Below are 15,209 nucleotides of genomic sequence, written 5' to 3'. Positions count from 1 at the left end.
TGCATGAGGATAACTTTATAATTCATACAAATGAATCCATCAGTGCTACAAGCCTTACTCATGAGGACAACTTTATAATTCATACAAATGAATCCATCAGTGCTTCAAGCCTTACTCATGAGGACAACTTTATAATTTTAACAAAGGAATCCACCAGTGCTTCAAGCCTTACTCATGAGGACAACTCTATAATTCATACAAATTAATTCATCAGGGCTTCAAGCCTTACCCATGAGGACAACTTTATAATTCATACAAATGAATCCACCAGTGCTTCAAGCCTTACTCATGAAGACAACTTTATAATTTATACAACTGAATCCACCAGTGCTTCAAGCCTTACTCATGAAGACAACTTTATAATTCATACAAATGAATCCATCAGTGCTTTAAGCCTTACGTATGAGGATAACTTTATAATTCATACAAATGAATCCATCAGTGCTACAAGCCTTACTCATGAGGACAACTTTATAATTCATACAAATGAATCCATCAGTGCTTCAAGCCTTACTCATGAGGACAACTTTATAATTTACACAAATGAATCCATCAGTGCTTCAAGTCTTACTCATGAGGACAACTCTATAATTCATACAAATGAATTCATCAGGGCTTCAAGCCTTACTCATGAAGACTACTTTATAATTTATACAAATGAATCCATCAGCGCTTCAAGCCTTACTCATGAGGACAATTTTATAATTTATACAAATGAATCCATCAGCGCTTCAAGCCTTTCCCCTGAGGACAACTTTATAATTTATACAAATGAATCCACCAGTGATTCAAGCCTTACTCATGAGGGCAACTTTACAATTTATACAAATGAATCCACCAGTGCTTCAAGCCTTACTCATGAGGACAACTTTATAATTTGTACAAATGAATCCATCAGTGCTTCAAGCCTTACTCATGAGGACAACTTTATAATTTGTACAAATGAATCCATCAGTGCTTCAAGCCTTACTCATGAGGACAACTTTATAATTTATACAAATGAATCCATCAGTGCTTCAAGCCTTACTCATGAGGACAACTTTATAATTTATATACATGAATCCATCAGTGCTTCAAGCCTTACTCATGAGGACAACTTTATAATTTATACAAATGAATTCATCAGTGCTTTAAGCCTTACTCAAAAGGACAACTTTATAATTTATACGAATGATTCCATCAGTGCTTCAAGCCTTACTCATGAGGACAACTTTATAATTCATACAAATGAATCCATCAGTGCTTCAAGCCTTACTCATGAGGACAACTTTATAATTTATACAAATGAATCCACGAATGCTTCAAGGCCTACTCATGAGAACAACTTTATAATTTATACAAATTAATCCATCAGTGCTTCAAGCCTTACTCATGAGGACAACTTTAAAATTTATACAAATGAATCCATCAGTGCTTCAATTCTTACTCATGAGGACAACTTTATAATTTATACAAAGGAATCCATCAATGCTTCAAGCCTTATGCATGAGGACAACTTTATAATTCATACAAATGAATCCACGAATGCTTCAAGGCCTACTCATGAGGACAACTTTATAATTCATACAAATTAATCCATCAGTGCTTCAAGCCTTACTCAGGAAAGCAATTTTATAATTTATACAAATGAATCCACCAGTGCTTCAAGCCTTACTCATGAGGACAACATTATAATTCATACAAGTGAACCCATCAGTGCTTCAAGCCTTACCCATGAGGACAGCTTTACAATTCATACAAATAAATCCACCAGTTCTTCAAGTCTTACTCATGAAGACACCTTTATAATTTATACAAATGAATCCACTAGTGCTTCAAGCCTTACTCATGAGGACAACTTTATAATTCATACAATTGAATCCATCAGTGCTTTAAGCCTTACTCATGAGTACAACTTTATAATTCATACAAATGAATCCATCAGTGCTTCAAGCCTTGCTCATGAGGACAACTTTATAATTTATATACATGAATCCATCAGTGCTTCAAGCCTTACTCATGAGGACAACTTTATAATTCATGGAAATGAATACATCAGTGCTTCAAGCCTTACTCATGAGGACAACTTTATAATTTATACAAATGAATCCATCAGTGCTTAAAGCCTTACTCATGAGGACAACTTTATAATTCATACAAACGAATCCGTCAGTGCTTCAAGCCTTACTCATGAGGACAACTTTATAATTTATACAAATGAATCCATCAGTGCTTCAAGCCTTACTCATGAGGACAACTTTATAATTTAAACAAATTAATCCACTAGTGCTTCAAGCCCTACTCATGAAAACAACTTTAGAATTTATACAAATTAATCCATCAGTGCTTCAAGCCTTACTCATGAGGACAACTTTATAATTTTTACAAATGAATCCATCAGTGCTTGAAGCCTTACTCATGGGGACAACTTTATAATTTACACAAATGAATCCATCAGTGCTTCAAGCCTTACTCATGAGGACAACTTTATAATTTATACAAATGAATCCATCAGTGCTTCAAGCCTTACTCATGAGGACAACTTTATAATTTATATACATGAATCCATCAGTGCTTCAAACGTCACTCATGAGGACAACTTTATAATTTATACAAATGAATCCACCAGTGCTACAAGCCTTACTCATGAGGGAAACTTTATAATTTATACAAATGAATCCATCAGTGCTTCAAGCCTTACTCATGAGGACAACTTTATAATTCATACAAATGAATCCATTTTTATTTATTTTATTTATTATTATTTATTTTACATTTGTTGACCGGGCTAGTCCAACTGGATACATATCCCTTTTCAGTAGAGGCCCGGGGAGAAAAGCTCCAACATAAAAGCAATACATGAAGAGAGCAAGTTACATTTACAATATAAGAATAGGAAATAACAGAGACTTAATATAAGTACAAGTAGCAAAGCTGCATTTTAAACAAATTAGTGTTATAGGATAAACACCGTGAGAATAATGGTCGAAGAACTAGCTAATCAGGGCAGATTATGAGTACAGGAAATTAGATAAGTTAGTCGGGTTCTGTGCATGGGCATAGCCATTGTAGCTTAAGATGGCTTTTGAGGTTGTTTTTGAACTGTTGATGTGAGGTCATGAGTCTAAGGGTGTTTGGCAGGGAGTTCCAGGGCTTTCCAATGGAGTTGGCGTACAGGGCATCACCACCTGAGTTCTTAGCTTTAGTTGTTAATATCTGGACGGTATTAGCAGATTTAAGAGAGTTAAGGTTGGAGTAGGGGGTCAAAATACTACACAGTGAGGGAGTTCCATCAGTGCTTCAAGCCTTACTCATGAGGACAACTTTATAATTCATACAAATGAATCCATCAGTGCTTCAAGCCTTACTCATGAGGGCAACTTTATAATTTATACAAATGAATCCACCAGTGCTTCAAGCCTTACTCATGAGGACAACTTTATAATTTGTACAAATGAATCCATCAGTGCTTCAAGCCTTACTCATGAGGACAACTTTATTTTTTGTGTGTCTTTCGGGTTTTCCCGGTTAGGGGTCACCACAGCGGAACTCCGGTCCACTAATGATTGGTAGTGGATATTTATGTACCGGGTTACCAGCCTGACGCACAACATTCAACGAAGGCACGCCCCATTCATGTATGCCTCCACATAGAAGACGCTCTAGCTGAGAATCCAATGGGACAACATCTTGCTATGAGGCGACAATGCTACCGCAGAACCACCACTGTAGTAGATGAGGACAACTTTATAATTTATACAAATGAATCCACCAGTGCTTCAAGCCTTACTCATGAGGACAACTTTATAATTTATACAAATGAATTCATCAGTGCTTCAAGCCTTATGCATGAGGACAACTTTATAATTCATACAAATGAATGCATCAGTGCTTCAAGCATTACTCATGAGGACAACTTTATAATTCATACAAATGAATCCATCAGTGCTTCAAGCCTTACTCATGAAGACAACTTTATAATTTATATACATGAATCCATCAGTGCTTCAAGCCTCACTCATGAGGACAACTTTATAATTTATACAAATGAATCCATATGTGTTTTAAGCCTTACTCATGAGGACAACTTTATAATTCATACAAATGAATCCATCAGTGCTTCAAGCATTACTCATGAGGACAACTTTATAATTCATACAAAGTAATCCATCAGTGCTTCAAGCCTTACTCATGAGGGCAACTTTATAATTCATACAAATGAATCCATCAGTGCTTCAAGCCTTACCCATGAGGACAACTTTATAATTCATAGAAATGAATCCACCAGTACTTCAAGTCATACTCATGAGTACAACTTTATAATTTATACAAATGAATCCACCAGTGCTTCAAGCCTTACTCATGAGGACAACTTTATAATTCAAATAAATGAATCCATCAGTGCTTCAAGCCTTACTCATGAGGACAACTTTATAATTCATACAAATGAATCCATCAGTGCTTCAAGCCTTACTCCTGAGGACAACTTTATAATTTATACAAATGAATCCATCAGTGCTTCAAGCCTTACTCATGAGGACAACTTTATAATTTATACAAATGAATCCATCAGTGCTTCAAGTCTTACTCATGAGGACAACTTTATAATTTATACAAATGAATCCACCAGTGCTTCAAGCCTTACTCATGAGGACAACTTTATAATTTATACAAATGAATCCACCAGTGCTTCAAGCCTTACTCATGAGGACAACTTTATAATTCATACAAATGAATCCACCAGTGCTTCAAGCCTTACTCATGAGGACAACTTTATAATTTATACAAATGAATCCATATTTGCTTCAAGCCTTACTCATGAGGACAACTTTATAATTTATACAAATGAATCCACCAGTGCTTCAAGCCTTACTCATGAGGACAACATTATAATTTATACAAATGAATCCATCAGTGCTTCAAGCCTTACTCATGAGGACAACTTTATAATTTATACAAATGAATCCCTCAGTGCTTCAAGTTTTACTCATGAGGACAACTTTATAATTTATACAAATGAATCCACCAGTGCTTCAAGCCTTACTCATGAGGACAACTTTATAATTTATACAAATGAATCCACCAGTGCTTCAAGCCTTACTCATGAGGACAACTTTATAATTAATACAAATTAATCCATCCATGCTTCAAGCCTTATTCATGAGGACAACTTTATAATTTAAACAAATGAATCCATATGTGCTTCAAGCCTTACTCATGAGGACAACTTTATAATTTATACAAATGAATCCACCAGTGCTTGAAGCCTTACTCATGAGGACAACTTTATAATTTATACAAAAGAATCCATCAGTGTTTCAAGCCTTACTCATGAGGACAACTTTATAAGTTGTACGGTCACTGACAATAAAAAAGTGCAAGTATTTAAGTTACATTGCCAATTATATTCCTTGGTATTCAGTACTAAGATTTACAAAAAGACTAACACAGAAAACAAAGGTGCTTTTATATTACCACTGTTAATATGTCTATTTAAACTGTTATTTTTGCTTCCAATAGAAATAGCTCTAAAATGTTCATTTATTCCTTAGTATAAGATGCCTTGAACCTCTAACTATATAAAAGCTGAACAGGATGAGTAAAGTACAACATAAACTGGATTCTTGGACATACATGAAAATATTCAAGCACAAGATATATTGTGTTATTAATAACATCACCGTCTAAACTATCATGATAAGTGCACTGTGCACAAGCCCAACATTTAAATGAACCACATTTCTCATAAGTATTTAATTTTTTGACTTGACCTTACAATACAATACTTCTTTTAAATTCTTCTTTCTTTTATAACTGAATACTGTTTATCCCCCAAATACTATATAAGTTTGTTTAATTGCTAAAAATAAGTCCAGTTATTGATAGTATCTTAATCAATTAACTAGAGTAAACCCATTAACTGGTCTGTTTAAAATTATGGTAGTAGGCAGTATATCATTTGTAGCCCTAGATACACAACTTCTAAAAGCTTCAGGTTTATATTTTGTACCCCTAAAATCATTAACTTCTGCAATATGCTTAAATATAGACTTGCCTAGATACTCTCTGGGTAGACATTTGTTAACTAATACTTCATTCTTTAAATTTTATTAAAGTGCAATATACTGCAATTGTTTCCCATGTAATTATGTGCATTTTGCTAGATGTCCACATAAACTGGTCTGATGTCTAGACTAGATACTTTTCTACACTTGTTTACAGTGCTAAAATATATCTGCTAAAGCACAGAGCAAATTACTCAAAACAGTAACAGATCTGGTTAGATTTCACTGCGAAGGATGGAGTTACACAGAAAGTATGTGTGGCAAAGGGCCAAATGGCTCATCAAGCCCCAACCATCTTGGTCTATTTTATACCCAAAGGATTCCAGGACTAAATTCTGCTTTATGAATATAATACCTTTATTCTACATGACATATAATCAGCTGAGAAGCTAGGTGCTCTACTGTTTGTGTGATGAGTTGAACCTGCAGTTAAATACAATGCCAATCTGCTTTTGCAGAATAAGTGTCTGTTATACTGGAAATATTTTTGCATGGTACTTTAATAAATGAAGTTTGGCAACAAGCTAAGTTGTCCCGGGACATCTTCATTGGGGGGTTAGGTTAATATTTGGGGGAGTTAAACGGGTTGGGGAAGTGAAAGGGTTAAGTGGAGGCAGGGATGGATAATAATGGGGAGGGGCTTAAAAGGTTTAGTCTAGTGTAGTTGGGTTAAGCAATCACATTTTGGTGTGAACTTGTTAGACAAGTTTATGTCCCAGACGACCTTGCTTCGTGGTGGACAGGTAGGCCGGGGATACAGTAGGGTGGCAGGATGGAAGCCTTAGTAGGGCCCTTAAGAAAAGTTTTGGTTAGTATTTTTTCTCTTTCATTCCATTTAGAATAATTTCTGTGTTACTGCCATCCAGGCTTTGAATTCTGGTGAAGGGTATATTATTGGTACAAGATGTTCCTTGGTTGTTTCAGGTCAAAAAAAAAAAAAAAAAAGGGTTTGAAGGAGGAAGAAGAGGTGTCTAGAGATATGGTGGTATCTGGTAGTAGCAGGGTTTGCTGTCGTTAGAGTGACTTCCCGCATGGGGATGTAGTCGGGGGGGAGTAAGGAGCTTTTAGTTTGGCTTGTAAATACCTGAAGAAAGACATTGGTGGAAGCACACGGGCACTTTACACTTTCTTTTCTAGTTGCATCTGCTGCTGGGTTGTCATTACGTTAGTGTCACCTTTGATGTTTTGGTCAGTGGCAGGGTAGTTTGCTGACAATGTTTGCTAACAAAGTTTTAAAAGAAGTATGGTTTTATACTGGTTAATTTTCCTTGGAGTAGAACTGGCAGGTTGGTGTCTAGCTAGGTTATATAAAAAAAAAAAAAAAAAAAAAAATAGAAATTAATACTAATAAATACGGAAGTTCAGAAAGCTTGAAGGTTGACGTTGCTGGGCTGGATTGTGGTGCGTGGTGGTCTGTTGTTTCCTTGCTGTGAGTGGTTTGCAGTGAAGTTTCTGTGGTGAAAGGGGACTTTACATGCACTGATGGCTTTCGGGGACTTGTGGTGCTTGTGTGGGTGTGTTTTGATTGCCAACAGGGTTCTCGGCTCTGTGGTGGCAATGGAGGGATTTTTATTTATTTATTTATTATTATTTTATTATTTTTTTTTTATTTTGATTTTGCTCCAGTGCAGGATTTGCTGTTGGGGTCTGTTAAGCATGCTCAGTTTGAGGTGTTTCTCCTCGATGGGGCCCAAATGGTTTTCGCGGGCTTTGGGCAGGTTAGTGCGACTGGTGTTGCCACACATGCTCGGTGGCAGTGATGGGAGGGAAAGGTGGCCATTGAGTTGTTAGGCCTGTGCTGAGCTTTGGGAGACTTGGCTGTTTCATAGGTCAGACGCTCATCTTTAGCTGCTACTGAAATTATTCCCTTTGTACTTCACAGCATGAAATTTCTAGGCGGTCCTTTTATATTCTAACATCTTTATACTGCACATCATTACTTGTATAGCTTATTGAGTTGGCAACTTCAGCAGTTTAGGTTGTGACAGTACTGATGTGATTTTGCTGTTCCCCACATAAGAAGTCAAGAATGCCATAACCCGTTTTTTTCCTGCTTGCAGCCTGTCCATTATCTTCTGGGGACTAATCTAGCATGGGCCACTAGTGTTGCTTTGGAAACATTTTACTCTGTGCCACTAGGCTGACCTTGCTTCTTGCAAATCTTGCATGAGTTACTGTGAAAGTGGTGGACTCTGTGAAATAATGTACTAGTTTTTCTACATTGCTGACATTCCTGTTCAGCAAATAAGAGTTTGTAGATTATCTGACTATTTTCTTCATCTGCATTTAACACTTCCTTTAAAGTCTTGTGAATAGACTGTTTAGTGATGCCTGCACTGAACTTGTACTTTCAGTTGGCTAAAAGTGAGCTTAGCTGCAGCCTTTATTATCATACCAGTTCCTATTGGCTCAATGTATAAGACAGTAGGACATACAGTGCAGAAAACTCTCCTGCTGAGAATGCACATTCTGGAAGGATTCCCTTGTGCAATTTAGCCTTACATAAGTAAGTTTGCTCTGCAGCACGTTATACATGAGGACTGATGAGGTAGGTGACTAGTAAATGTAGTTGATCCAAAGAGACACCTTGACCTTACAGGGTATGTTCCACTTGGGCAACAAAGCTACACAAGTGGGCTCTCTTCGGGGGGGGGGGGTATGCATTAAATGATTAACCTTAGCAGATCCTATCAACAACACAAAACTAGAGGAGTGGGAGTGAGCAGTTGCATTTTGATGAGTACTGCATTCTAAAGCCATAACATTACTTGTACTTGTCTGTAATAGTGTGAACGTTATAATCAGTAGTCTAATGCATATTGCTTTTCTTTGAAGTTCCTCACACTTTTCCATAAATCATTATTTTAACAATGTTATGATTTTGATGGCATAACTGTCCTAGGGGCTGAAGGTGAGTGGGTCAGTATTGTCCTGATGCTGAGCCTAGGACTGGCAGTACGGGTACATTCTTCATTACTAACATTTGTACTGATGATATCAACAACTGAGAAATTAATGCAGTTGTTGCGTGGTGATTGGTAAATGTTACACATCTTTAGGTTCAGATCAACTTCAAAGGCAATATAAAGATGAGTTAATTTCCCTGAAAGTCCTTGGTACAGATTTATGCAGAATGTCCAGAATTTGCTGCACATCCCCCCCCCCTTTTCTTTCCTTAGAAGGGTGTCTTCTGACAAGTTATGGTAAAGTCTTAAGACTGTAGTCAGAAATAATGACAGGCATTTGAGTTGCAGACTTCATACCATTCGGAATATCCATGCTGTCGCAACCTGTTTTATCAAACTTTTAAGTTTGTAAGAGGACTATTTAAAATAATACCTGATTGTATTAGGTTTGCTGCATTGTCCATTTGTTCCACATTATGTTGGTTAGTGTGCCTCATTTGGAGATGGAAGGTTAAGAGCTAGGCATATGGTTTACAATATAAGTTAGCTTGGCTTATACAGGGCACTAATGGATGTTGTCTGGAATCGCAAGGTTACCCGGGTGGTGGATATTGATAGGTTCCTTCATGTGTGGTGTTTACTTTTAACATACTCGACTGGTAGTTAAATTTATCTTGGGTATTTGATAGAGTCATTGCATGCATAGCTTCAGTTGTGGCTGCTTTGTCATAGATGGGAGTGGTGGTGGTACATTTCTTCCTGGGTTGGCAGGATAGGTTGTCCTTGAAGATGCCTTGGAATGTGTGACGTATTTTGGATGTTTTACATGTCTTTTTCTTTCTTGCAGATGGGGTCTTGGAATGCTGCGGCTGTAATTTGGAATAGGTGGGTATAAGGTGGAGCCTGCTCATTACTATTAAAGGGTTTCATTTTGCCCTTTTCTTTGTAGATGGTGGTGTGCTGAGTACCAGTTGTGGCAATACAGTGAATTCGCAGATGATAGAACCAGTGGCAAACAGGAGGTTACACAAGGGGAACACAAGTGTGCAACAGTTACTGATGGAAGTAAGTGGATTTCAAAGTTGTTGAGTTTTAGTGGAGGATTTTACACTGCTAGTCAGAGAAGGACAGGCATTTTGAGTTTATGATATCAGGGTTAATGGGTTGGACAATTTGTTCTATTAACCATTAGTATGTTAGATTAATGTTGAAAATTGTCCCTGCTTTTGGTCATTTGCATTCAATAGTAAAAGGGAGAACGGCCATTGGCCATAGGTAAGGGTTTGATGGGGTGGCAGGGGTCTTGGTCAGTGCCTCCATGTTAAGTAATCATGGTATGTGTGCACATAGAATTTATCATTGTTTCTTTCTTTGCAGATTGCTGGAATGCAGAAGGCATCATGCAGTGGCTTAAAAAGGGGATTTGAAAGGTGATGTTTTGATAGGATGGACATTCTTGCCACTTGAATTGGGCACAAGGAGGGTCTGAGTAATCATCTTAGTAAGACATGTTTGAGCTCTGTGTTTAATTAGTGGGAGCTGATTACTGCATTGGTATAGGGGGCAAGTAAGGAAGAGTTAGATAAGGGGGCCAAAGGGGAAAACTGTCGTGGATGGTTTATGGGGAGTGTGGGGATCCCACGGAATGTGTAGAGTCACGATGTTCATAGGAGCACGATGTTCATAGGAGCACAGGAACTTATTAGGCTACAGCCCTATGGTTCCTGCAAGCCAGTGATGTTCAATCCTTGCTTTCTTGGAACCTTGGGTGGTCATATTCACTCATCCAGTTGTTTGAACCATATGTGGGGGAAGGGCAAAGGAGGTTTTTGACATAATGCTGGAGTTTGTTCCTAACAGGTGGCATCTTGGGATGACAAATTTGTCTCTTGAGTAGGTAGTGTTAATGTTATATACCAGGCTAAGGTTTTACAGAATAGCACATGGATCATTTCACTTGGGGTCTGGGTGAATTTTGTAGATAAGATTTTTAGGAAGCATGGTAGGTAGGTGGCTGTGTTGGGGTAGTTTAGAAACTGGGTGCGTTGTTACAGGGGAGTTAGAAGGTTTAAGGAAGCCTGGTTGCAGGATAAGGCAGCTGTAGTATACTACTGGTATGGGTAACATAAGGAAAGAACTTTTTACGGGAAAGGTTAGGGACAAACAGAGGTTAAGAATGCTTTGTTAAGGAGTGAATTGGGGGTGTTTATGGTGTGGCATGTAGAGTATTTCATTGCTGAGCATATGTGAGTTTTCAGGAACTAGGTAAGGGGTGCTGTATTTCTGCCATCTAAGGTTAGTACATTATAGTTTTGGAGTTAGATTATTCCATATGGTAATAGAGTTGTTGCACATATAGAACTGGGTAGTGGGTGGGCTATGGTGATATGCTACAGTTAACAGGGTCTTGGATGTGAGACTTGCTACTAGTTGTTTGACTGGGTGCCATCTTGAGTTCAAGGGGTTATAGTTTGTGGTTTTGTTGTGGTTATAGGCTGTCAATACAGTCAGGTTGAGCCATGATTTCAGCTTTGAAGGCAGTGGGCTAAAAGGGTATGTGTTCTCTTGGTGTGGATGTCCCGGTGTTACAATGGGGTCAAGGTAATCATACTTTATTTAGTTTCATTAGGGTGTGTTTCAGTGATGGCATGGCAAAGGGGTTTATGATGGGATTCTAAGGTGCTTTACAGATGATGGGTACACCAAATGATGTTTGGCTTGACCCTTCCCTTTATGAGTAGTGGATTGAACAATTTTGGGTAGAAGGGAGGGGGAACAGCCTGGTCAGGCTGGTTGGCGGAGAAGAGGGATAGGCTTGCCCTCTTCTGTTCCCCCTCTAATGTCTGGATGTTTATTTCAAGGATCTGGGGAAAGGAAATGAGTAGTTGGAGGAAGCTTGCTGAATAGATAAGCAAGCTGAGGTAAGGATGGTGCTTATTTGGCGGAAGGTAATTCAATGGATAGTGTATGAAGTGAGTTGGACGCTGCTTCATAAGTAAAGTAAGCGAGCAGAGGTATGGACCCTGCTTGTTGGGTAGGGTGAGTAGGTATGCTGCCCTGATTAACATTACAATGAATGGCGTATAAAGTGAGATGGGACGATGCTTCATAAGTAAAGTAAGTGAGTATAGGTATGGACGCTGCTTACTGGGGCAGGGTGAGTAGGTACACTGCTCTGATTAACATTACAAAGATGTTATGCTGTATTTAGAATCAATTATATCATGAATAGTTGTAATTAATAAAGTTAGTGATCAAAGCTATGCTATGGAAATTTAATAAAGGCCGTCAAATGTCATTTGGTGTGATGTGTGTTACTGAAGGGGACTGGGACAATGTAATTTATCGACAGTCCAGTGATTCTACTTTTTATTTTTTTTATAAATCATTTACAGAAAAGAAATGAATATTGTATGCATGTTAAAGTTTACTGTGTGTGTATGTGTGTGTGTGTGTGTGTGTGTGTGTGTGTGTGTGTGTGTGTGTATGTATGTGTGTGTGTGGTATGCACACACAAGTGCATAAGTCTTTATGTTTTCCTTATTGGAAAACATTTCTTAGATGCCATGCTGCAGGAACTCAGCTAGCTGTAAAGTACAGACATTTCATAAAGTCATCCTTTATCAAACACTTTCATTAGGTTAAATAAAAAATTTGATTAATTACATTGAACATAGAACCACTGTACTTTTGATGCACTTATGTCATATCTTCCAGGTACATTTTATTGACCTATTCCTTTCAGGCTTTTAGCATTCTGTACTCACAATTTAGACTGATGTCGTTTCATGGAGTACTACTAAAATTTATTTTTCAATGCTTTAAGTATTACATTCACTTAACAATGACAAATAATTACCAGATCTGTGAACTCAAGTCAGAAAAACAACTGATGCTAGTACTTAAAAGGGTGAAGAAGAGAAACAAATACAAAAAAAAATGTTTCTATTGCAGGTTATCAATGAAAGCTCATTTAGCAAGCCAGAGGGCACACAAATGTATACAAAAAAGGTAGACATATTAAAAATAATAATTTATAAAGACAGTTTACCATTCAGAACCATTTGGCTCATAATTACAATACAAGCCCAAATATTTGCATTGGGCACAATAAGTGGGACAAGTGGAAAAATGTCTTTCGCAAGAAGTTTACTACATGTTAATATTTGATCCATGGCCATCGCTGTTATATAGGAAATCAATATTTCCTAGCTAATAGATGATAACATGCTTATAAGTGGCATTCATTTATTTTATGTAACTTTCATGTCCTTTACTATACATATAGGAGAAACTAAAAGAACAACAAAAACAAGGTTATCAGGACATATGACAAATGTACAGAACAAACATATGGATTGTCCAGCAGCTGGGTAATTTTCAGAGTCAGGCCACACAACAATAGACTTTAAATGCATTGCTAAAAAATATGTTAGATGGGAAACAAGACAAATTGTTATACAAGGTTTCAGTTTATATTTTCAAATATAAAAATATTCAACCACGTGGACTTGATAATAAGATTCAGTGGATTGCATTTATACTGGTGAATTTGTTGCACTAGTTGATAGAACCTCATTAAACAGCTGAGTGAAGTACTTGTTGTAACCATATAATACTACACTTTAAGCAGCAAGTGATGTGTTTTAGCAATCGTTTGTCCCCTAAGAAGGATTGAGGTTGAGGCATCAGGGACATTATTTTTCAATAAGATTTACGTCTTAATTCAGCAACACTGAATGATATAACTTATAATCCTACCTGATTAAGTTTCTCCAAGTGATTCTTCTCCTTCTGAAGATTAATTAAAGTATAATTTTCAAAATACAGGCTGTCTCCAAAATCATGATCCTGTTCAGATGACTGAAAATAAGAAAAGTGAATGCAATTTATAATAGGTACCACAAATGTTTACAAACATGTTATTAAAATATTTCAAATGGTTCTTCAAACATTCCAACTTTCTCTTCCTCCTTTTCACTGTTGTATATTACAAATGTGAAATTGTTTACCGCAAACTTTCATGAAATGCCAGTCGAGTAAAGCAGCAGTCTAATACAACAGATGGTTGTAAACAAATTCTGGTAAGTCTAATTTTGGGTGACTCTGTTAAACAAGAACATAAGCTATTTTTGAACTTCTCAACAAAGAACAACATGGAATGGCCTTGACAGTCTTAAAGACTCTGCAAAGTACAATACATGTGCATGATATAACAGTGGGTTTAACACAAGAATGACAGACTCCTGGCTGTGTGTGTGTGCGTGTGTGTGTGTGTGTGTGTGTGTGTGTGTGTGTGGGTGTGTGTGTGTGTGTGTGTGTGTATCTGTTACCTTACCAAAAGTACATGCATGAACTGTTTCTATGTACCCTGTCCTTATTTCACACATAGCGCCCTGACAAAAGTGAAAAATAAGCGCTTTAGGCATTTGTAATACTCTTCCAGTGAACAGTTTAAGCAGTATTCATGGGTGAACCCTAAAAAATTGCTACTATGACACAATTACTTTATTTCACAAGTGGCACATTATTAGCTGGAAAGATTAATGATGTACTTAAAAGGTGGTCAGGCTACATATGAGATATGTTAAGAAGGGCAACTCTTTGAATTTCAGCTCAAACCATATACAATTTGAAATGTGATACCATGTAAAGTTGTCATTTTAGAAGAAGATCTTTCAAAATCTTATGCATGTGGGAAATGAAGAGTACCCAAAATATATAAAATATGACTTTATAACATCATTACCCATTAACATTTGGCACTAGGACAGTCTATAATAGAGATGGCATAAAGGTCAAACAAAAACAGACATGACATCTTGTAATCCTTACTGCAATCTAAGGGAAACATCTCAGGCCACTCACTTTTCAGTATATTGTATAATTCCAAATACAGTCACCACACAGGCTGTTGAGTTGAAGGTATGAGGTCATATTTATGGTATCTATGCATGTATATATATATATATATATATATATATATATATATATATATATATATAGATAGATATTTGGGTCTACTTCTTCTTATCGAAAACACACTTCAGCCGACACTCCAATATGTTGAACATGCACTTTTCCAAAACTGCAGTTTACCGAAACTCACATCACCAACAAACATGTATGCGAATATGATATAATTCATTCAATTGCTCACATATGGCCAGTAAAGTGGACGTCAGTGTGTTTGTTCCCAACAAGCCCACAAAGTTAAACAAGAACATATTACTGTGCAGCGGGTCTATATCACATTGCT

At 37.1% G+C, this 15,209-nt stretch overlaps 1 protein-coding gene across 1 annotated transcript in view; it reads right to left on the bottom strand.

Annotated features, from left to right (window-relative positions):
- LOC122788697 (myosin-16-like) overlaps positions 1-15,209 on the bottom strand; it is a 949,629-nt gene that overhangs the window by 922,854 nt on the left and 11,566 nt on the right. The window contains exon 3 of the mRNA XM_044055593.1: positions 13,712-13,813. Within this exon, the coding sequence (XP_043911528.1) occupies positions 13,712-13,813 (102 nt within the window). The remainder of the gene's footprint in view (positions 1-13,711; positions 13,814-15,209) is intronic.

The sequence above is a fragment of the Protopterus annectens genome, chromosome 14.part0 (genome assembly GCF_019279795.1).
Source record: "Protopterus annectens isolate FY-2018-M chromosome 14.part0, PAN1.0, whole genome shotgun sequence".
NCBI classification, from domain to species: Eukaryota; Metazoa; Chordata; order Ceratodontiformes; family Protopteridae; genus Protopterus; species Protopterus annectens.
Note: the sequence above shows the minus strand (reverse complement) of the source record. Positions and strands in the feature narration are given on the sequence as shown.